The sequence below is a fragment of the Malaclemys terrapin genome, chromosome 1 (assembly GCF_027887155.1).
Source record: "Malaclemys terrapin pileata isolate rMalTer1 chromosome 1, rMalTer1.hap1, whole genome shotgun sequence".
Taxonomy (NCBI): Eukaryota; Metazoa; Chordata; order Testudines; family Emydidae; genus Malaclemys; species Malaclemys terrapin.
The window spans coordinates 46,170,079-46,194,547 of record NC_071505.1 but is presented as its reverse complement, the minus strand read 5'-3'; the positions used below and the strand labels follow the sequence as shown (position 1 = coordinate 46,194,547).

General features: G+C 42.0%; 1 protein-coding gene across 1 annotated transcript in view; it reads right to left on the bottom strand.

Annotated features, from left to right (window-relative positions):
• The window catches only part of CTTNBP2 (cortactin binding protein 2), a 193,730-nt gene that overhangs the window by 17,294 nt on the left and 151,967 nt on the right, over positions 1-24,469 (bottom strand). The window contains 5 exon segments of the mRNA XM_054023582.1: positions 4,758-4,943; positions 5,271-5,476; positions 8,629-8,807; positions 17,548-17,735; positions 18,035-18,187. Coding sequence (XP_053879557.1) covers positions 4,758-4,943; positions 5,271-5,476; positions 8,629-8,807; positions 17,548-17,735; positions 18,035-18,187 — 912 coding nt within the window.

Below are 24,469 nucleotides of genomic sequence, written 5' to 3'. Positions count from 1 at the left end.
ATCAATAACTTTCCAAGCTGGGAAAAAGAAATCCTCACAGAGTCAGGGAGACGTAATTTGTTCAGATCCCAAATTACCTGCAACCTAAAAGAACGTTCTTAAAATATCATTGAATTTCTTAAAAACAATTTGAGGACTAGAAATAGGGACATAAAATTCTAGGAAGGACATTCATTTTCAGTATATTAATTTTACCCCACACATTGAGGGTTAACAAACTCCATCTCCCCAAATCGTTAGCCATTTGTACAGTAACTGGTTATATATTTGTCTTAGTGATGTCCTGAATATTTTGGGGAATCAGTATTCCTAAATACTTCATAGAAGAGTATTGCCACTGAAAATCCCAATTTGAGAAAAGGCCTTTGTGAACATATATGTTAATGCACAAGATTTCTGATTTACCTTAATTAATTTTATATCCTGAATCTAAACTTATTAACAGTGGTTAGAAGGTTAGGAATGGTAACCTTAGGCGTAGACACAAGAGCATCATCTGCATAGAGCATAATTTAGTGTTCTGTTTGGCCCACCCTGATACCATACATATTTTGATTTGTTCAGATGGCAATGGCTAAAGGTTCTACAGCTAAATCAAACAGAAAAGGAGAAAGGGGGCAGCCCTGCCTCATACCTCTCTGTGATGGAAATGGGGCAGAAATGATACTATGGGTAACTACCCTGGAAGTTAGATTGGAGTATAAAAACTTAATCCAAGAAATAAATAAGAAGAAATAACCTCTACCTCGATATAACGCTGTCTTTGGGAGCCAAAAAATCTTACCGCGTTATAGGTGAAACCGTGTTATATTGAACTTGCTTTGATCCGCCTGAGTGCGCAGCCCCTCCCCCCCGGAGCACTGCTTTACTGCGTTATATCAGAATTCGTGTTATATAGGGTCGCGTTATATCGGGGTAGAGGTGTATATACCAAGTCCAAAATTTTGCTAATATGTTAAAAAGGGTATGCGTTGAAAAGCCTTTTCAGCATCTAAAGAAATAACAGCTAAAGGTTCTTTAGCATCTCTCTAAGTGGCAAGATCATCAATCAGTTGATGCAAATTATCGGAGCCATGTCTGTTATGGAAGATTTCCAACTGAATTTTTACAAAAAGTTCTCTGAAACTTTAACAGCTACATATTGAACATGTTCAGTGAGACCAAGAATGAGCAAACTCTCCTGCCTACTCTAAGTGAAACTGTAATTACAGTTATTATTAAACCCAAGAAAGACCTTGGACTATAGTAATTATTGTTAGCCTTTTGCTTAAGTCTGTATGCTGACAGCTTGCCAGCTCTCTCGCCAGATTCCCAGTAGTTTTGCTTCAAACTTAATAAAGCAAGCTGCCTTTTGGGACAGAAGTGTATTGATTTCAATTCTGTGTTCTCTCCATGTCTTTTTATAGGTGGCATAAGAGATGGTATGGCCTCTGATGAAGGCTTTAAATGTTTCCCAAAGTGTGGCAGCTGATGAAGTGGTGGGGGCATTTTTTTTTTTTTTTTAAAGTTCTAACTCTTGTTGGAGAGAGTTAACATGTGATGTATCAAACAGTGGAATGGTATTTAAGCTCCACATTTTAGTTAGGGGTACATATTCTGGATGCCTAACAGACAAATGTATATAGGAGCACAGTCAGCTATAACAATACCACAAATGCCATAATCAGTGAAAGAACTGATCAAGCCTTCTGACACTAAGAAATAGTCCAATTCTGAATATGTTGAATGAGCTGCAGGAAAACAAACAAAAAACAACAACTATAGTCTCTGGCCATAGGATTAGCCAATCTCCACACATCTTGTAAACCTAAATCAGTCATGTATGTATGGAATACCTGACAGGTAATCATGTTTTTATATGGAGATGGAGCAGATTTATCAAGGAGCGGGTCTAGTGTTTCGCTGAAGTCTCCAGCTCTAATAACAGAATGGTGACCCATGTCATTTATATTCATAAAAAAATTATGAACAAATTTGGGATCACCCTGACTTGGCTTGTGGAAATTGGCAAATATGATTATAGAATTGCTAATTTTAGCCTTGAGGACAGTAAATCTGCCCTCCCTGCCGGAACTTGTGCTCAGAATATTTACAGTCAACTTTTTATGTATTAGTATAGCAACACCCCTCACATAGAATTAAAACAACTAGAAATCTCTATTCAGTTTACAAGCTTCAAGTTCTGTCAGATGCGTCTCCTGGAGAATTGCAGTGTCAATGCTCTCTTTTTAAAGGACTGAATATTTTTTTTTCTTTTAACAAGGTTATTAAAACTTTTTATATTCCAGGAGAGACATTTAATTACTGGAGCCATCATTGTTAAAATATACTGGATAAAATATAAAGCTGCTTTGAGAATAAATGAGAAATTTGCAAATTTTCCTGAGTAGCACACAATTCTTACATATCTAAGCAACGAAAGTTATACAGCCCAGGGGTAGGATGTCACTTCCCAGTACATATTCTACAGGAGTGAGAAGGAAATTCCCAGCATGGGAGGGTAACAAGACGGAGGACAGAAAGAGGAATTAAATAATTAATTAAAAAACCCAAAATATAAAATATAGTGGCGAGAGAAACGCACATTAGTTCCATGAAATCACAAAGAAGAATCTGTTTAAACTGTTCAAAAATATACACTTGACACCCAAAGGGAAACCGGATCAGGTAAAATGTGGACATCATCACAGTCCCTGGGGCCCCAAACATTACAACTATACTAATCACCTATTACCGATCAAAAAAACAAACAAACACATATCAATCAGTTAGCACCTATCAACTTATTTAGAGCAGCCATATCAGATCTCAGAGAACAATACATAAATTCCATACAGTCGAATCATTCCATATATGTCTCCTCTTGCGAGGGAGGAGTTTGCAGATTTTTGAGGTATTTTTCTGCCTTCTAGGGGGACCTGACTGATACTATCATGTTGCCATCTTTAATATTGAGCATTGTTGGATATTTAATAAAATAATTCTAGTCCATCTTCTTAGCCAAATTCTGTGCTTGGTTAAAAGCTTCCCTCACTGCAACCATATCACAGGCATAATCTTCAAAAAGCAGTATTTGAATGGCTGGTTCTCCCCCAAGAGCTCCTTTTTTTTTTCTATTGATTTTTGCAATATAAGGTCCTTAAGTGGTAAACTTCAGGAACTTCACAATCAGTGCTCTGGGCTGACCTCCTGGAGCTGGCAGGGAGGTCTATGGCCCGGTGTGCCCACTCTATTTCAAAACAAAAATCTACCAGCAGATCCAACAATTTACTTAGGGACAAATTCAGAGGGTTTGCCTTTCCTTATTCCCTCAGGGACACCCACAATTCTCAGGTTACATTGTGAGCCACTGTCTAGATCAATTAGCTTAGTCTTAATAGTCTGGATATCATTACAGTTCTTCATAGCCTGTAATTTGTTCTCTTTGAGACTATTTCCCCATTCCATCTGGATAGAGTGTGTAAGGGCACTCTGAATCTGTGGCACGGTGGTAGGGTAGAAACTAGATTTAATTTCAACAGTCTCTGCAGCCATCTGTTGTAATAAGCCATCAGTTGCGTTCCATCAGATTCAGGCACCATTTTGTTTGCAGAAGTGGGGAGGCAGATCTCTGTTTTTTCAGTGCTTTCAGATCTGGAGAGGAAGATGCAGAGCTAGAGGGCACCTTGGGGGTTTCAGTAGTCAGGCACAATATTTCTAGGGGTTGGATGGTGGGGTTTAGGGGATGATGTTCAGGGATTCCCGTGGACTACTTCAGAACTCAAGCAACCTTCATCAACCTGGGTTGCAGCACCCTCTGGTGTCCTCTCTGTGTGCTGTTTAAAGAATGCTATTTTCCATTCCAGAAGTGCTTGATTTTGCATATGGATTATGCAGTCCCTGTATAGTTTATCATTAACCATTTACTGGCTGATCTCTGATCTCTGGGTGACAGGCATTATAAATGTATAAATGCCACTTATTAATTATATCTGCCACACTATTGTAGTTGCATCAAACCAGTTATCATATAAAGTATCAACCAACTATTAATTAGCATACTTGAAATTATATAGTAACCTCTTAGAACCTCTACAATACAATGTCTTTCCCTACATGAACTCTGGATTTTTTAGATTTATTTTTGGCAATGAAGAGGAAACCTTAGAAAAAAGCCTGCAATTTAAAATCCAGAGACTTTTGCCCATCTGATCATTCTGAGGTAGAGGAAAGAGTGCCACCAACTGCATCGCCAACATCATTTCCTACAGTCCCTATCTTATTCTTTGGAGGTCTCCCATCCAAGTCCTAACCTGGCTTGATTCTACTTAGCTGGCAAAAGCGAAAGGATCATAGAATGAGAAAGTATGTCTCATTTTTATTATTTCTATTATAACCATTTACATTATTGTTGTGTATATATATTAAAAGGGTGCAAAACAATGAGATTATTTAACTGACTTGCTTACTATGTCATTTAACACTTTATGTGCTATAAACAACAGGAAAGACATTTAACCAGAACAAAAATAAATTTAAGTAGGCTATTTCAAAAGCACCAGAAAAAGAGCAAAAGAGCTGAACAATTTTCAAAAGAAGTGAACATTAAATGTACCTTGTTTTTGCTGAGAATTAAAAGGAAGTTCAAACATGAAAAAAATAAAAACCATTTTCCTTCCAGGGTCATATCTACTCATCTCAAAAACATTCCCACTCCCCCCACCCCCCAATCACAAAAGACTAACATGTTTTCTGTGGCCCAAAATAACAAGCTTTACCTTCTGTATTTGCCTCCTGCTTATTCCATGATTGGGAAGATGAATGGCCTGACTTCTTAGGAGGACTTGTGCTCACCTTTCTCCAGGAAGCATTCTCTCCTCTTTTCTTATTACAATTTTTATAGCTTGAAACCATGGCTAAGGGGAAATTTCCTCCTTTAAAGTCTGCTATATATCTATCCAGATCTGAAACAATATTAATACACATTTTAAAAAAATGCTGATAGTGCATTGCAGCCATAGCAGTGATATGCAGTTAGCAAAGAAATAACATGGCCTCTAGGATTTCTCATTAATATTCCCTTCAATGGGATCAAACTCTTTTAATCACAAGACTTACCGTATTTGTGAAATTACTATGCTATGTACTGACATCTTTTCTAACGTGCTTTGAAATATCCTGATGAAAAGTGCTACATTTATTTTTAAAAAAATAATTAAATAATGTTAATCCTGCTTAAGAAATTCCAGTATACAACTGCTTGCTTTCTAGCTGAGCTTGTTCACTGTTACCTGTTCGTGGAAGAGGACAGCCATGCAGAACAGCTTTGTTTAGCAAGATACTGAGAGCTGCTTTAACCACAGCCTGTTGGCCTTGACTAGGATTTTTTTTGGCTGCTGTTTGTCCCAGTGCAGACGGTCTCTTCACAGAGGCTCTGGAGAGTATTGCTTCTTGAACTCTGGGAGCAATGACAGTGTTCCATAATTTGGACAGCCACCTTGAAGCATACAGAAAACTTTAGAATCAGGACAAGTTAACAAACATGTTTTACACATATCTTTTTTATTAAAGATGACTTACAAGTAGGGTAGGGGAAAAGGATTTTATGCCTTTAATTTATTTTTGTTTTAACATTAGAAACCGACATCTTTGGATAGCCTGACCGAAAGAGAAAGTGGCTTGCATTTTTATTTTTGTTAACAATTTAACTCAAATGCTTGTCCAAAGAGTTAGAAGAAAAGTGGTTTCCATTAAAATTTGATATCATCCTTCCTTCATTTGTTGTCTGTCTGAAATACCCTCCCCTCCCCAATCAGCGCAAGGCAGAGGGATGATGTTTGGTCAAACTAAAATGCATGATGCCCAAACTCCCAAATAAAGGGGAGGAGGGAGAGCTGGAGCAGCTCCTTCTCTAATATCAGTTACATAGAGAAATGTGCATGAGGTAGAGGCTTTCTTTACCTGCCCCTGGCTGGCCTGGGGGTGGGGGAGGGAATGGAGAAGCCAATTAGCTATTATGCTCCTTCCCAAAATTTGAAACCTGTCCAGGATTTCATGAGCCATATTGTCTTTATGACTGCTCTGCCTTCCTTCCCTGTAGTTGATGTATACTAAGCTGTGCTTCAGGATGCCGTGGTCTGACCAACTGTCTGTTTTTGGATTTTTAGAATTTTTAGAGTTTTTCCTCATTGGGTCAAACTGGCAACAGTCTGGTGATTTTTTTTGCCTTGCTTACAGCATTATGGAGGCACAGCTGGTTAAAAGAGAAGAAATGGCAAATAATATTAAGAAATAATATAGGAATGTTTTTTGTCGCAACTTGCAGCTAGTGTACAAATGCAGATAAAGGCTATACAGTGTCAGCTCCCAGAGGTAAATGAGACCTGGGAATTTGCTGGTGAACTTGGGCCTATAAAGAGAAGGGGGACATGAAATCTTTGCAGACCCAGGTCCCCTTTGATACCCTGTACCCACATCCTCACATGTGGGGCGGATGACAGGCTACAGAATCAAGCAGCATATGAAGGGTAGGCTGAAGAGCATCTATCTTGGTTATTAGTTATATGATACATGTCCTGTAAATCTGCAGCCAGTTAAATGTCTGGTATGTGAGAGGTGGTCATATAACACCCTCCCGATTGTTAAGTTAATAAAGTTGCATCTGGCCGCTTAAGTCAATCCCTGTGTCTGTCTTTCATTCCGGCATGTCCTGCTCAAGCTCCCAAAATACATGAGAATCTATTAAGTCCTACAATATCAACAAACACTAGCCTTGAGCCTATTTTATATTTCTAAGTATAGAACAAGGGGGAGGGGAAAGAAAGGGGGGAAAAGCGCTAAGAAAAGTCTCTTTCACACCTCCTTTATACATCATGATGAAACAAAACAAAACAAAAAACTCCCTTTGGAAGATCACACTTAATTCTCAAGACCAAGGACAACAGAAATACAAGGGCACAGAAAATCAGCAAGAGCCATGGAACTGGAGTCTTCCTAATTTACTTGTTCTGCTCTCCAGAATCTAAGGGTTTGTCTACACTTAAAATGCTAAGCTGCTGCAGCTGTGCCACTGTAGTGCTTCAGTATAGGTGTTACCTATGCCAATGGGAGGATTCTGCCATTGGTGTAGGTAATCCACCTCCTTAAGACATGGTAGCTAGGTCAACGGAAGAATTCTTCCATCAACCTAGCGCTGTCTAGACAGGGACTTAGGTCGGCTTAACTACACCACACAGGAGTGTGGATTTTTCACATCCCTGACCAATGTAGTTAAACTGGCTTAATATTTTAGTGTTCATCAGGCCTAAATTGCAACTTTCAAAAGAGAAAGGTATAACACACTTCTGGCTGCAAAAACAGCTGCCACTAATGTCTTGCTGAGCATACTGTTCAGTCAGATAGGTTGAAACAATAGCACTTAGTGAGGCATCAATGAAACCTAATTATCGCCATTTAAATGCCAACACTATTAATTACCACACTGCCAACCAAGATAAATCCAGTAAGTATTCATTGTAGCTATGTTTATTTTTATTGTTTATTCCCTGACAAAAACTACATTAAGATGGAGTTAAGATTGAAAGTACATATCAAAAAGGTAAGGGTAAAAAACAACATTACAGCAATGCTGTAATTATCCCCAAACTACATATTACAAATCTAGTCAATTCAGAGTTAAGGTTACACTTAAAATAAATCCAAACCCATTATGGTTGGAAATATATAGTTAAGGTACTCCAGCAACTTTAACTCTGTCCTGTTGTGATGCCATGCAATAACCACATAGTTAAGATTAAGGCATTTCAGAGTTTATGGTCCCAGATTAGATGTAACTGATTTTTATAAACATTGATTTTTTCATATATTGCCCCCGCCCAATGCCATAATTGATTCATTCTGTAACCAACAACCATCATTAAGCTTCAAGGAGATACCAAATCCACATTTGGATACTGATGGACTGGATATTTTGGGGAGACACCTCGTGGGGATTGGGGCATCTCTGGGATAGAAGAGGGTGGAGGAAAAAAGCAAGTAAATGAGCTTTGGAGGTAATGACAGAGTGACAGGAATGAGTCAGGCAGCTGCAGGAGCTAGGCAGAGGAGACTGGAGCCAGGGTCAGGCAGGAACTGGAGGAGACTAATAGCGGCATTAGTGAGAGTGTAGGAAAGCAGGCTGGACAATATGTGTGGAGGAGTTCTGTATGAATATGCCAAGTAGCCGGATTAGTGCACAAAACAAATATGAACTGAAGATTCATTAACTGTCTAATGTAGCCATGCAGTGTGTTTTAGACTGACAGCCATGAATCACAAATAGTTTAGCTATTTCCCTATTCTTTTGTATTAATCACAAACATGTTTTCAAAAGTGTTGGAACATGGGCTCCTTTCATTTAACATTCCAAACAATTGTGACATTTTCAGGGAAAACAGGAAACTTTGTATGTTTTCTGCTCAATTTTACTGGCTGTTTAATTTTAAGCTGTGCACACAGTAGTTTTAATAACTGCAACTAAAAGATGATACTTCTATTTTCAAGATCATAAAAATATCATTGGATTTGGGGAACACATGATCATTGTGTTCATAAATATTTTTAGTACCTCACTATACCTTAACATTGGCAATCAGGGAATATAAATCTTACTTCACTGTGATTTGGCCATGCCCAGGCTCCACCGGACAAGAGAAGAAATGTTTTGGCCCTATGAGTGCTTCAGGTGCACCTAAACGGGATAAGCAGGAGTTCAGCTGGTGCCAAACGGCAAGAATCCAGTCTATGATCTTGCACACTGGATCCCATGGAGGGGGCACTTTACCTCTGAACTATAAAGACAGAAAAGACAAAGGGTTTGACATAATTTCATACCTTTATCAGGAAGGAAAGGGGTTGGCTCTTTAGCACGTTGCCCATTGTGAAAATCAGATACATTTAAAAAACACTTAATAAACCTCAACTAAATAATCAGGAAAAGAAAGATTAAGATGACCAAATCTTCATCAAGTATCCTGAACTGCTGCATTAAATCTTATTACCTTAAACATATATTAAACACATTTTCATAGAAACAAAGAGCTCAAATAACTTTGAGAACACAGTCAAAGAAAAAAAGCTCCAATGATCTAGAACGTGCAAGTTACACACACACACACACACACACACACACACACACACACACAAAAGAAGAAACAAAGCACAACGATATAAATAATAAAAAGCTTATATATTCCTACAAAGAATAACCTACCGATGACTGATGCTACTGTTTAGTAACCTCACTTTGACAAGCTGCGACTTACACAGATTTCTAAAACATACAGGTTTTTTTTAAATAAATAAGAGTGATACATTTGAGAATAACATTTTTCCTAAATTAACATTTCATGATATCTGTGCATCTGGACTTAAATAACTTGCAGGTTAGTATTCCTAGTGAAAATGAAAAATCTGTGAAGGTGCAAATCCCTATGAAGCTCAGGTGCTAAGATCACATGAAAGCTGAACTATCTTGTTGGCTCTGGAGAGTTTATATTCAGAATGCAAAACATGTGCTAATTTTAAAATCACATGCAGTAAAACACTTGGTTCTCATAGGATCACAATCTCTTCCTAGTGCTAAGAAATTAAAAATAAAAAAAAATAAAATCGCCCTCCTCTTTGTTTAACAATATGCCCAAATAAAGATATGCATTATGATTATTTTATATTGTCCCACAATATGCATCTCACGGTGGATGGCAAAGATTCTTTGTTTTCAAATTGTAGGTAAGATTGGACTCTTGGCATTACCAAGTAATTAGAAAAATATTTTCCACCAGTTAAATTCATTTTAGTCACAACATATAACTAAAGTAGACAGATTCTTTACTATGTTATTCATAAGGCTGTAAGAAAATCACAAGCCATGATTTTGTTGCGGTCAACTGCTACTTTCAACATTCGCCACAACTTTTTAGCAATGCCACTCACTCAAATATGGCCAGACTCCCCTCCATCATAACCTGGTAGGGGCAGTGAGAGTGGTGGAACAAGGAAGACGATGGAGGCTGGCCAAGCTCCCTGGGGAGCTCACCCTGCTTTCTGCCCCTGGCTCCACCAAGCGCTGCCACTTCCACTCAGCCCCGCTGGCCTCACAGTATGCCCAGATACAGTTCCAGCTCCACCAGGTGGTGTGTATTGGGCCTGCTCTGAGCAGGAGCAACTCCTGTTAGTCACTGAGGACTTTGCCTTCAGTGTCTCTCCACCCACTCCAGGGGAAGGCTTATGGAGGCCTCAGTGAGTGGGGATGGGTGGGGGCTGAGGCTTGTGCCTCCGAAAGGGCTGACACTAGTGGTGTCAGCCACCCACAGGGCATCCACAGATCTCTGAGCTGGGGCTGGCTCTAAGGCGCAGGGGATTGCCCCCCCATCTCACTCTTCCTGGGGCCTGGAGGAATGAGTGGAGGTGTTATCCAACCCCTGTTGTAGGGTGAAGGACCCTACTGCCAACTTGACATCTAGTTAGTTACAAAACACGAGTTTAGTCCTACACAATGCCCCACCTCCCATCCACCTGCACCCCAAACCACAACTTTAACAAACGGCGGCCATAACTTTTGGACAAAAAAAAAAAAAAAATTAAAAAAAATCACAACTGAGCTAGAGAAGTGTGTTTAAGGGGAGTCTTGATGGTTCAGCAGATGGTCATCTACTTTCATTTCTAGGCAGCCTCTCATTTTTAAATTGTTAGATCAAATGTAAGTTAGGTTATTAGTGACTGGAAAATACTGACAGTTAGTGGATAGTCTCAGTCCAATTTTTCCAAAGAGAGAGGTCAGTTTCACAAATACCTCTACACCAAATACAACTATGAGAACTGCCAACCTTGGAGTATGTCTAGCCAAGGAAAAATGGTCATGGAGGGAATAAGTCCCACCTTCTTTGTTTAGATAATTTAATGCTGTCACATTATCTGTCACAACCTGAAGTATTCTGTGTTCAATCTGAGGCAGAAATGACATTAGAGCTAACCTGACTGCTCTCAGTTCTAAGATACAGATATGTATTCTTTTTATTTGGTGACCACACAGTTATGACTAATAGCCCCCATCACAGTGTAGATGCATCAGAGATAAGTATTGCTGATGGTAGAGGGAGATTGAAAGGTATACTCATCATTACATTTAGAGCACATGTCCACCACATCAGTGCTGTTAACACCTGCTGTGAAGTTATCAATTTGCAATTCACATTGTTTAAGCTTGGTTTGTAATTTCTTGCTAGCCAGTGTTGCAGGTTTCACATCCAAAGACAAGCATATGGGGTCACTGACATGACTGATGCTAAGAGACCCAGGACCCAGAGAAAAAGGGTATTGACTTATCTTTTCCCTGCCTCATTGGTTCCATAGCTCTTGCTTTCAGAACTGCCTCATTTTGATCAACATGACTGGATCCGAAGAAGAATGTCTCCTTATTCTACCATGAGAATCTGTACCAGATGGGTCTTTCTCATGTGGACTAGCTCTTTCCAAAGAGGCTGACACCAACGAGGACTAAATGCTCATGTTTGCCTCAACAGTTGTGTCCTTTTGTAGTGGATTGGCTCTGGAAACAGAGACTAACACCACAGTAGTTTTCCTCTTTGGATCCTTCCCACTTATGGATCCTTTAATACTTGGTACCAAGGTGGAGGACTTGTTCTTCTTTCCTGCAGACTTGCCTAGAGCTGATGCTGGTCACTGAGACTTGTTTGAACCCTGTACTCACTCACTCAGTTCTGGGTGGTTTTGCTGACAGTGCTTCTTGTAATAAAATTGCTTGAAGTCTGTTTTGTCTCCTTTTATTGCTCACATTATAAATGTCGAGCAAACTGAGCATTCTGAAGTTGAGTGACCCTCATCCAAACATGCCAGGCATTTGGTACGTGTCAAGTGCTAGAAACACTGCCAGACATGACACACAACTTTTAAAACCAGGCTTTCTAGCCTTTGGTTCCTCCATCTCAAAACCAAAGATTTACAACTAACTTAAACTAATACTATTTAACAAACTACTAATTCTAGCTATAAAATAATTAACTCGCTAAGAAGGTAGAGGGCCATAAGCTCCCTGGAGCATTTCCTGACCTGTTCAGCTGGTCATAGTTGGAAGGAACTGAGGTGGCTGGAGCACCATGTCCCTTTTGTACCCTTGCCCTGGAACGTTCAACATTCACTGATGGGAGAGGCGAGGGAGGTATGTAACCGTTCCAATAGCTGCTGCTAACTAGGGTTCTACTGTTCAGCTGCACTGGTTGGAGTATCTCATGAATGGGAATATGCATAGGACACTTAAAGAAGAAACACAAAATATTTCAATTAGAATATCATGCTGTGGTGCCTCCTGGGAGTTGTAGTTTGGTTTCCCTATGTCCCCATTCTCTTTGATGGGCTGGCACCCCTGCTAGACTACATTTCCCATGATATACCATAGCCAGAGACTGAGGATGCAAATGGTTTCCTCAGCATGAGGAGAGATCACAGAGCATCATGAGAGATGTAGTCCAACCAAGGAGCTCAATCTCTAGAAGAAATTGGGAGAAATGAAGTATCATGGCAGCATTTCCAAATTGAAAAAAAAATTTTTTTTTTTGCTAAAACATTTTATTCTTCAATTTCTCATTGAAAAGTCAAAATTGTTCCCCTTATCTACCTTATAGCTACCTTAAGTTTTTAAACTTAAGGTAGATAGGGCAAGTTGTGAGAATTAATTGATCATGGTCATCCCTAGAAGGCAACCGCAGTGTGTTAGTCAATCTGAAGACTAACTGAAATCAATTTTGTTTTCCATACAAATAGTTTAACATATTTATGTACAAATAGAAACAGAAGTTGGGAACAACAATGCGGAAAAAACATCTTTAAAAAGTTATGTTATTTTATCAAATTATTATTTAGGAGGACTCAAAAGTGACAGTTCCACAAAGTGACATACTATAAATATATTTATATTTATGACAGTTTGCTACTATTAAAATTTTAATTTAAATTCTGTTGCTTTGTTTCCCAATGTACTGCAACTATTCTTTTTTTGCAGTGTATTTACCCTGAAGATCCATTTTGTTCATGCTCTAGGGATACTTTTATTGAAAATCAAGAGCATTTCATGCAGAAAGGATGGCAATAGAGCATGGAATCCTAAAGACCCAAAATAGATATTTCAACCAAGAGATACTTTTTGTTTTGAGGCAGTAGATATAAAGGAATTATTTTTGCGAGAAAGAATCTTTTCTTCTAAATCTAACTACTAGATAACTCTGTGATCCAAAACTATATTTGCAGCAAACATTTGCAAATTCCTGTAAAGATATTGGGTGAAATGCTGCCCCATTGAAGATAGTGACAAAACTCACATTGATTTGAACTGATCTGTACCAGATGCTTGATTTGAACTCATTTTCTAAAACAGAATATTAGAAAAAATTCAGATTGTCAGAAACAGAAAAGCATATTACCAATTTGTTTTCATTAACAGTTATGCACACTGTCATACAGCATTAATTTATGATTCTATACTTTTAAAGCTAGGGACAAGTAACAATGGCCTGAATCTCACAAACTGCATTCTTCACACAAAATGAGTAGCGCACACCCAACTCTCATATGCACCATCTGTGCACTAAAGATCACTGCTATGTCAGGAGGTAAGCTGCCAAGGAGATGACCAGTGACCAGATCCCCTGATGACCAGTGGCATCAGAAGTCAGAAGCAGATGGGGAGCCTTTTAGAAATAGATGCTGTCAGGCTACTGGTAGTCACAGGCCACCCAAACTCTTCAGGTTTTGTTGCTTGCTGAAAAACGGCTTAGAACCCTTGGTGATATTGTTGAGGCTAAGAGTTCTGTGCTGAGTAGTACTGAGCTCCCTTGAAGCCAACCATTAAGGTGAAAGTTGTCTAAGAAAGGCCTTCCCTTCTCCAAAGGAGGGACTAAAGGAGCAAGACACAGAACCAAAGGAATGCAGTATGGCCTCTCTCTCCTTCACTCTCTGTACTATGGCCTCCTCCTCCTCCCAAACAAGTTATCTCCAGTGTAAGACCAGTCCTAGAGATTTCTCCAGGTATAATCTGGAAACCTGCGGCCAAGCCAACTAACAGGTATCCAATCCTAAAGGTTGTTTTATGAAAGAGGATTAACACTAACCACTATGTGGTTTAGGAACCTACGTCCCATTTTCAAAATTGATTGAGACACTTTGGGCCAGACTTTTAAAGGTATTCAGGCACCTAAAGATGCAGACAGGTGCCTTTAAAAATCTGGCCTTTAGGAGCTTAAGTCACTCTTGAAAATAGGATTTAAGAGCCTTTTACCTTTTACTCCTTGTCTTTACTCTCTGTGTAAATATAATCTTCATCATCAATGGCAGATACTACTAAAATACACTACTAAATTTTAATCCACAGACCAAAAAAAAAAATCACAGAAATTCACTTATTAAAATAAATTTGAAGAGTTCCGTTGCACTGTAAAAATAAACAACAATTCACACAGAAAAAAGTATTTGAAAGGAATTAGCTTTTTGAAATAAGTAATTTGAGGAAATTCACAATGGGTAGTGAAACTATTTAAGGCTTCTCTGTCAATTTTAAGCACAAGTGGATTTAGCAAGTACGGCATCCCACATGCACCACTTTTAGCATCAGAATGATTTGTCTGATTTAAAAAGTTATATAAGTATGGTCTGTCTGTCTAGGAACTTAACTTATCCTCATCACCACAACATCTCAGAACCTCAAAATCATTAATAGATTTTATCTTCAAAACACCTCTCTGAGGGAGGGAGGTATTATTCCCATTCAACAGATAAAGGGAAATCAGGCACAGGGGTAAGACTGGTGATTTAACCAAGATCATTCAGGAAGCCTGTAGCTGAACCAGGAATTGAACAATAGGTCCTCTGAATTCCCTACCAGTTAGGTCATCTTTTCAACTCCTTTGGCAACCTGTTCTTCTTCAAGCTATCCAAGATACTGCTGCCAAGATTATCTTCCTTTGCAGATATTCTGACCAAGCTCCCATCCAATCCCCCCATATTTCTCAACTCTGCAATGGCTGCCAACTTATTAGTATTATCTATTACCAAATAGCTTTCAAAGAATTCCACAACTCTGCTCCTGCCTATCTTTGCCCTTATTCCCACCTGCTTCTTAATACTCAATTTTTTCTCCTCTTCTTGTCTCCTTTTCCTACTCGTGTACGTCTTACTGCATACTGCCTTTCAGCTCAGAACAAACTTCCAATTTATAGAATATAGATTCTTAGGACTCAAAAATGACCTCAAGAGGTCATTGAGTCCAGTCCCCTGCACTCATGGCAGGACTAAGTATTATCTAGACCACCGGTTCTCAAACTTTAGCAACTTGAGGACCCCCATTTTGATTTAAAATTTTGGGGGAATTCCCAAGCCCCCCCTGCTCAGCCCCCACCCCCAAGGGCCTCACCCCTGCCCCATCTCTTCCTGCCCCCCGCCCCTGCTCACACCATCCCCCCTGCCTTCCATCGCTTGCTTTCCCCCACCCTCACTCACTTTCACCAGGCTGCGGCAGGGGGTTCGGGTGCAGGAGGGAATATGGGGTGCAGGCTCTGGGAGGGAGTTTGGGTACAGGAGGGGGCTGGGGTAGGGGGTTGGGGTGCAGAAGGGAGTGCAAGGTGCAGGGTTGGAGGTTGGTGGGCAGGAGGGGGTGGGGGTGTGGGCTCCGGCTGGGAGGTGCTTACCTCAGGCAGCCACAGTTCCCAGCCAATGGGAGCTGTGGAGTGGGCGCTCAGGGCGGGGGCAGCGTGTGGAAATCCCCTGCGCCCCTGACGTGCTGGCTGCTTCTGGGAGTGGTGCAGAGCTAGGGCAGGTAGGGAGCCCTGCCTTAGCCCCGCTGCACCGCTAGACTTTTAGCACCTAAAATCTCCCTGTTTGTCTTCAGTAGCCTCCGGGAGATAGAGAGAGGGGGAGTAGTTGAGGGAGGGGAAGGACTTGATCAGTGGGATCCGCGGACCCCCAGGAGTGTGCGGACCCCAGTTTGAGAAATGCTGATCTAGACCATCTCTGGCAGGTTTTTGTCTAATCTGCTCTTAAAAATCTCCAATGATGAAGATGTCACAACCTCCCTGGGAAATTTATTCCAGTGTTTAACAACCCTGACAGTTAGGAAGTTTTTCCTAATGTCCAATCTAAACAGCTCTTTGCAATTTAAGCCCTTGCTTCTTGTCCTATCCTCAGAGGTTAAGGAGAACAATTATTATCCCTCCTCCTTGTAACCTTTTATGTACTTGAAAACCGTTATGTCCCCTCTCAGTCTTCTTTTCTCCAGACTAAACAATCCCATTTTTTTTCTACCTTCCCTCATAAGTCAGGATTTCTAGACCTTTAATAATTTGTTTCAGAGTAGCAGCCATGTTAGTCTGTATCCGCAAAAAGAACAGGAGTACTTGTGGCACCTTAGAGACTAACAAATTTATTAGAGCATAAGCTTTCGTGGACTACAGCCCACTTCTTCGGATGCATCCAAAGAAGTGGGCTGTATCCCACGAAAGCTTATGCTCTAATAAATTTGTTAGTCTCTAAGGTGCCACAAGTACTCCTGTTCTTTTTAATAATTTGTGTTGCTCTTCTCTGGACTTTCTCGAATTTGTCCACATCTTTCCTGAAATGTAGCACCAAGACACAATCCTCCAGTTGAGGCCTAATTAGCATGGAGTAGAGCGAAAGAATTACTTCTTGTGTCTTGCTTACAACATTCCTGACAACACACCTCAGAATAATGTTAACTTTTTTTGCAATGTATGCTAAGCCCTCCCTTTTCTCCAAATTGCTTCTGAAAATCCTTTTGTTCTGTTAAGCCTAGCAGAGATACACAGGACACTTAACTGTATCACACCCACTTACATCTTTAGATTGTAGACTCTTTGGGACAAGGCTTTTATTTTTGCTTCATATTCTATTGCCATGTACAGTTACAGGATTATAAACACCTTCAAAGAGACCTTTTTCATGTAGATATTTGCAAACAGACAGTAACTATCCTTACTACTATCTGTGGCAGACCTGTGTCTTTATGCCAATCAAGTGAGGTCATGCAAATTAACTAACAAAGTATATTATAGACATGGTACATTTATCCTTCAAACTGATTTTGTTTGCTTTTAATGTTCTGTAACATTGTTATTTTAGTGTAGTTTTTGGTGTGGAATGGTTATGATATTGTATGTTCACAAGTTTTTTAAACTAAAGGATCACTTTTTCTGAACAGGTTTCAGAGTGGTAGCCGTGTTAGTCTGCATCATCAAAAAGAACGAGGAGTACTTGTGGCATCTTCGAGACTAACACATTTATTTGAGCATAAGCTTTCGTGGGCTAAAACCCACTTTATCAGATGCATGCAGTGGAAAATACGGTAGGGAGATAGATACACACACACACACACACACACACACACAGAACATGAAAAAATGGGTGTTGCCATACCAACCCTAATGAGACTATGGCTATTCTTTCGGGAATAGCACTGCACACTTTTTTTCTGAAAAAAATACTGAAGCCAATTTCAGTGTTTCTTACCTTATTTATAACTTTCCTTCTTAAAAACCTTTGAAGCAAGCCATGGATTGGTTCCCCATCCCACCTTAGTTGAATCCAGCGGAAATGTTGCTGAACCAACAAGTCAGAGCCTTGGAGACGAGACTTTGCAATTGTCCCCATTAGAAAGCAGTTCTCATGAAAGTAATATGCATCAGGCACACCATTTGCTAAAAATGAACCAAAAGACATCTTATGGCAATAATCAAAGCTTTCCTACAATCTACATAAGTGACTGTTAAAAGCAAGCAGCATTATATTTGGTTTCTAATAAATGCAATTAAATTACAAATAAAAACTAACTAACATTTCTCATATGCAGTTGAGAACAGATAGTTTGAAATTATATATAAAACCAACAAAACTATAGAATCTTAATCCTCTAAATAAACTCTCCACACATTATCTATTATATTAAAACTGTATCATTATAATAAAATATTTCTCTACCCAACTTTGTTTTTAATACCTTTTTGAAAAGTGCAAGGATTTTCAGAACCACGATTCTCAAGAGGTGTCAGAAAGTCTCCCAGTAAATCAAATAATGAAGCTTTTTCCAGATTCTCTAAAATCACAATGGTTTTCTTGCTCACAGAAAGCTGTTTCACTGGGACCAGACAAGCTGTAACAAAAAGAATCCATTAATATATGCTTGTGCAAATCTCTTTTTAATTTACAAATATTACATTTAGCATTAACATGCTGCTTGAGAAACTTTTTTTTATTTTTGCCTTTTAAAATTATGGGAAAAATAGTACAAATTGAATGGATTATGCAACATTTAGTGTTCAAAAACAAAAGGGAAATACCAAACAGCAGGGGGAAAAATCATACTCCATAGTAAGAAAAGAATGTTTTTTGAAGTTATTATCTAAAGAAAGCAACGACGAAGTGGGCATTCACCCACGAAAGCTTATGCTCCAATACATCTGTTAGTCTTAAAAGTGCCACAGGACTCTCTGTTGCTTTTTACAGATCCAGACTAACACGGCTATCCCTCTGATACTATCTAAGGAAATAATCCTGGACACCATTTCATCTTCACATTTACTACAAACTTCAGTACCCTAATAGAATGATCCCTGCTTCAGAGGTAGAGAAGAAAAGATGGCGAGCCAAGATCTTTGGGAACGTGCTTGTTCCTACTCATTCTGGCACACTGTAAAGCCTACACCAGTATACAAGGCAGTGATGTAATGGTCATTCCAGATACATGAGACACTCTTTCCCCCCCATACTGTTAGCTTGTCTTCCCTGAACTGATTCATGGGGACACTATCCTCTCCGCATTCTAATTCCTCCTGAAGACCCACCTCTTATGTGTTGCCTATAGGAAACGAGCCAATTCATGATAGCTAGGTTGAGGCATAGTTGGGGATAGTTGCCTCTTTATCTATAATGTCCAAAAAATTGCAAATGTATATAAAAATTGTATACATGTGATTATATTCAACCCTCCATCTTGCCTAATCTTGGTTTGCCATTTGTTTTCTTAGACCATAAATTCTTCGGGGCAGAGATGTGTATATATACACAGGTACCTAGCAGAATGGTACCATACTCTGATTGAGGAATCTGTGTGCCACTGCAATATAAATATAAAACAATAAAACAACAAATTGTCTAAGACTGAATTTCAGCTGCTATTGTGCTACCTATTGACCTAACTTTGTTAGGCCATTTTGAGGTTTCTCACAATCTTTAGTCTTGTCTAACCTAAATAACTCTGTCAAGCACAATTTTGCTACTTCACAGTTTGTTCTTTTTCTTCTTTTCACATCATTAGTAAATTTAGTAAATTAGTAAAGTCAAATCAGTCCTAGTACAGGTCCTTGGAACTTTCTACTATTAAGCTATTTCCATGTCAAAAATTAACCATTTATCCCTTAACTTTGTACTTCATCTCTTAAACAGCTGCTAATGCATGACACTAGGGCTCCTAGGGCTCTAAAGGCATATCTGTTCTTTACAGGCCCCTATTACATGCCACATGGCTAGTCTTTTGGCTATGCATTTTTAACTATCTTCCACTTTCCTAACCTGCCTTTACTAAAGTTGGGATGATCCTTCCTGTGAGCTAAGTTCCCTCTAAGCTGTGCAGCTGAACAGCTACCTATTTGGTGCCGCGCAGGTGCTCAGGGCTCAGGCGGGGAAAGGTGCCTCTCCCCAAGCCCTAGACCTGCCATGGTGCCCCTCCCTCTTCCCTGGTTCCGACCCAGCCCAGCCCCAGACCTGCTGCGGCTGGGAGATAGGCACCTCTCCCCCGCAGGGAGAGAGCTGGAGGGGAGCCCTCTCTCCCCACAGTAGCCCCAGGGAGGCCCACTGCACCCAAACCCCTCATCCCCAGCCCCACTCTAGAGCCCCCACCCCCAGCTGGAGCTCTCACCCCCTGCACCTTAACCCTCTGCCCCAGCCCTGAGCCCCTCATCCCCGTCCCCACCCCAGAGCCTGCATCCCCTGCCAGAGCCCTCACCCCCCCACACACCTACCAACCCTCTGCCTGAGCTCCTCATCCCTGTCCCCACCCCAGAGCCCACACCCCAACACTCTGCCCCAGCCCTGAGTCCCCTTCCACACTCCGAACACCTTGGCCCCACCCTGCCACATGAATTTTGTTATGCGCACCAATATGGAGGTGATGTGTCACACATCACCTCCATACTAGCGCACATAACAAAATATATTCTGCAAATGAGTGGGAAAAATTAGAGGGAACACTGAGCATGAGGACAGTGTATGTGACTTAACTTTAACAACAATCATAATTTGAAATGTTTCTCCTTTGATAAATTCCATGTTTTCAAATGTACTTGTTTATCACCTTCACAACATTAGCCACTTAAGATATTGCATTGATTCCACCTCTGTTCAAATCCCCATGCTTTAATCTCTTCTCACTGCAACTTCTTTCTTTATAGCCTTTCTGAATCCTAGCTCTCCAGGGTGCAGCATGTGTGGAACGTTTCTATCCATAACTACATCATCCCCATCTTCAAACAATTCCACTGGCTCCCCAATAATATCAAGCATTAGATCAAAATTGTCCCCTTGTTTTAAAACTCCATAAACTCACTCCACCCAATAGCACAGGTCAAGTCTCTCTCTAATCCCCAACCCACTTACTCCAGCCTCCTCTGCCTCTCCATGCAATCTGGTTACGGTAGGCACAAGTCTCATCTTTCTTTGCAGTTGCTGCACTGTGAGACCTGGTCTACACTAGGCGTTTATGTCGAAGTTAGCGCCGTTACATCGAATTAACCCTGCACCCGTCCACACCGCGAAGCTATTTAGTTCGACATAGAGGTCTCTTTAATTCGACTTCTGTACTCCTCCCCGACGAGGGGAGTAGCGCTAAATTCGACATGGTCATGTCGAATTAGGCGAGGTGTGGATGGAAATCGATGCTAATAACTCCGGGAGCTATCCCAGAGTGCACCACTCTGTTGACGCTCTGGACAGCAGTCCGAGCTCGGATGCTCTGACCAGCCACACAGGAAAAGCCCCGGGAAAATTTGAATTCCTTTTCCTGTCTGGGCAGTTTGAATCTCATTTCCTGTCTGGACATCGTGGCGAGCTCAGCAGCACTGGCAACGATGCAGAGCTCTCCAGCAGTGATGGCCATGCAATCTCAGAATAGAAAGAGGGCCCCAGCATGGACTGATCGGGAAGTCTTGGATCTGATCGCTGTGTGGGGCGATGAGTCCGTGCTTTCTGAGCTGCGCTCCAAGAAACGGAATGCAAAGATCTACGAGAAGATCTCTAAAGACATGTCAGAGAGAGGATACAGCCGGGATGCAACGCAGTGCCGCGTGAAAATCAAGGAGCTGAGACAAGGCTACCAGAAGACCAAAGAGGCAAACGGACGCTCCGGATCCCATCCCCAGACATCCTGTTTCTACGAGGCACTGCTTTCCATCCTAGGTGCGGCCGCCACCACTACCCCACCACTGACCGTGGACTCTGAGGATGGGATATTGTCCACGGCCGGTTCCTCGGACATGTTAGCGGACGGGGAAGATGAGGAAGGAGATGAGGAGGACGAGGCAGTCGACAGCGCTTACAACACTGATTTCCCCGACAGCCAGGATCTCTTCATCACCCTTACAGAGATCCCCTACCAACCGTCCCCAGCCGTTAACCCGGACACAGAATCTGGGGAAGGATCAGCCAGTAAGTGTTTTAAACATCTAAACATTAATTTTTAACAGAACAGGAATATTAAGAATAACAAAAATGGGTTTCTCATGATTAGTTTGCCCTAGGCGCTTAACGTTTCAGTCCTGGGCAGTGCAACTATTGAAAAAAAATCTAACAATGTCCGGTTTAGCATGATTGTTCTGCCCAAGCCGCTCTACTGTTTAGTCCCCGCCAGCGCAGCTACAGTAAAATGCGGTCTATATGTCCGGGGATAGAGCAGAAATCCTCCTGGGACATCTCGAGGAAGCTCTCCTGGAGGTAATTGGAAAGCCTTTGCATCAGGTTCCTGGGGAGAGCGGCCTTATTGGGTCCTCCGTAGTAGGAAGCGTTTCCGCGCCACGAGACAAGCAAGTACTCAGGGATCATTGCCCTGCAGAGCAGGGCGGCATACGGCCCTGGTCTTTGGAGGCTTTCCCGAAGCATTCTTTCCTTCTCACTGTCCGAGATCCTCATCAGGGTGATGTCGCTCATGGTGACCTGCTTTGAATTAGGTAGGGGAATGTTAGTGTTGGGACTGCTTGCCCGTTCCTTTACTGAACTGTAACCGCTGGTTTGCAGCCACGCGGTGGAGGCGTGAGAGGGGCAGCATACAGGGATCTTTCCTGGGGACAGCCGCGAGGGGGTGGGACAGGGGCAGAGTTCCTGCTTGCCGGATTGCTGGCAGCAGGGACTGACATTGCTTTCAATGTGAAATGAGGCCAGTGCTAATATTAAAGTTTTAAGCTGCCACAAGTCTACGGCTTACCATGTCTGCCTGCTACAGAAATTCCGGTGTCCTGCCCCGCTTCTCAAATCTGCTGTGCAAGAGCCCAGGCACTGAATGCGAAGGCCGAGAAGTCGACCTTGTGCTGAGTGCACATGTGATAGGTGCTGTGCATGGTCTTGTTCACAGAGAAAGACTATGTTCTTTGTTCACAACTACATTTATCTTTCTGAGGAATTCACTCCCTTTTTCCCATTCCCACAGCCACATCTGCAACTGTCTCACAACCTAGCCTGGCATCACACTCCCAGAGGCTAGCGAGGATTAGGCGTAGGAAGAAGAGGACACGGGAGGACATGTTCTCGGAGCTTATGGCCTGCTCCCGAGCCCAGGCAGCACAGCAGACCCAGTGGCGGGAGAACTTGTCCCAAATGCACCAAGCAAACATGGATCGGGAGGAGAGGTGGCGGCAGGAAGACCAGCAGGCGACTCAAACGCTGCTTGGACTACTGAGGGAGCAAACGGACATGCTCCGGCGCCTTGTGGATGTTCTGCAGGACCGGAGGCAGGAGGACAGAGCCCCGCTGCAGTCTCTCTCTAACCGCCCTCCCCCGCCACCAAGTCCCATACCCCCCTCACCGAAAGTGCAAAGAAGGAGGGGCGGCAGAGTCCGTGCTAACTCTCACTCCACCCCTGCAGAGAGCTCTAGTAGTAGAAGGCTCTCATTCCCCAAAATTTGACAAGTTCTTTCCTTCCCGCCTCACACAAGCCCCCATCCAAGTTTCACCTCCCAGTTCCATGTGTAGTTGATAATAAAAAATACGTTTCTGTTAATTACTGTTTCCATCATGTTCTTTTGGAGGAGGGGGGGAAGGGGGTTGGTAATTGGACAGGACAGTCACCTTTGGCAGGGTACATAGGCGGGGGCAGGTCCAGCAGCAGGGCACATACACAGTGCAGTGACTAGTTACCCTGGTCAGTCTGGGAGGTGGTTTTCATGTTCTGTGGTGGGGGGTGGGTTGCTCTGTGACTTTGTGGCGGGGAAGGGCAGTTACAGATCTTAAGCGGCGGTCCTTATCCTGGATCACAGAGCCACGCAGCAGGGGATCTGTAACCGTCCTCCCCCCACCACAAAGTCACATCGCCCCCCCCATACACACAGTCCCGATCAGGAGGGGTGACAGGCTCCGTTGAAACAACCAGTCCACCACAGCGGAGCCTGTCAATCCTGGAGTTTAGAAGCTTCATTTGCGTCAGTACACTACACCCGCTCCCCACCACAGTCTACGTCCCAGTTTTAAAACATTCCCGCGAAAACAGTAATAAAGACAACGGTGTTCATTAACAAAGTAGAAGTGATTTTATTTCTAAACGTGTGTTGGAAGGGGGTGAAGGGGGTATGTAACTGGAGAGGATAGTCAACATTAACTGGGTAAAGAAACGGGGGCAGGTTCAGCTTCTCTGTACACTAACTTAAAAGTCACAGGTTACCCTGCTCAGTCAGGAACCTAGCTTTCAAAGCCTCCCGGATGCACAGCGCGTCCCGCTGGTCTCTTCTAATCGCCCGGCTGTCTGTCTGGGCGTAATCAGAAGCCAGGCTATTTGCCTCAACCTCCCACCCCGCCATAAAGGTCTCCCCCTTGCTCTCACAGAGATTGTGGAGCACACAGCAAGCTGCTATAACAATGGGGATATTGGTTTCGCTGAGATCACAGCGAGTAAGTAAGCTTCTCCATCTCCCCTTGAGACTGCCAAAAGCACACTCCACCACCATTCTGCACTTGCTCAGCCGGTAGTTGAAGAGTTCTTTTTTACTGTCCAGTGCGCCAGTATAGGGCTTCATTAGCCAGGGCATTAGCGGGTAGGCTGGGTCCCCGAGGATGACTATAGGCATCTCCACATCCCCAACAGTTATTTTGTGGTCCAGGAAGTAAATACCTTGCTGCAGCCGTCTAAACAGACCAGAGTTCCTGAAAACACGAGCATCATGAACCTTGCCCGGCC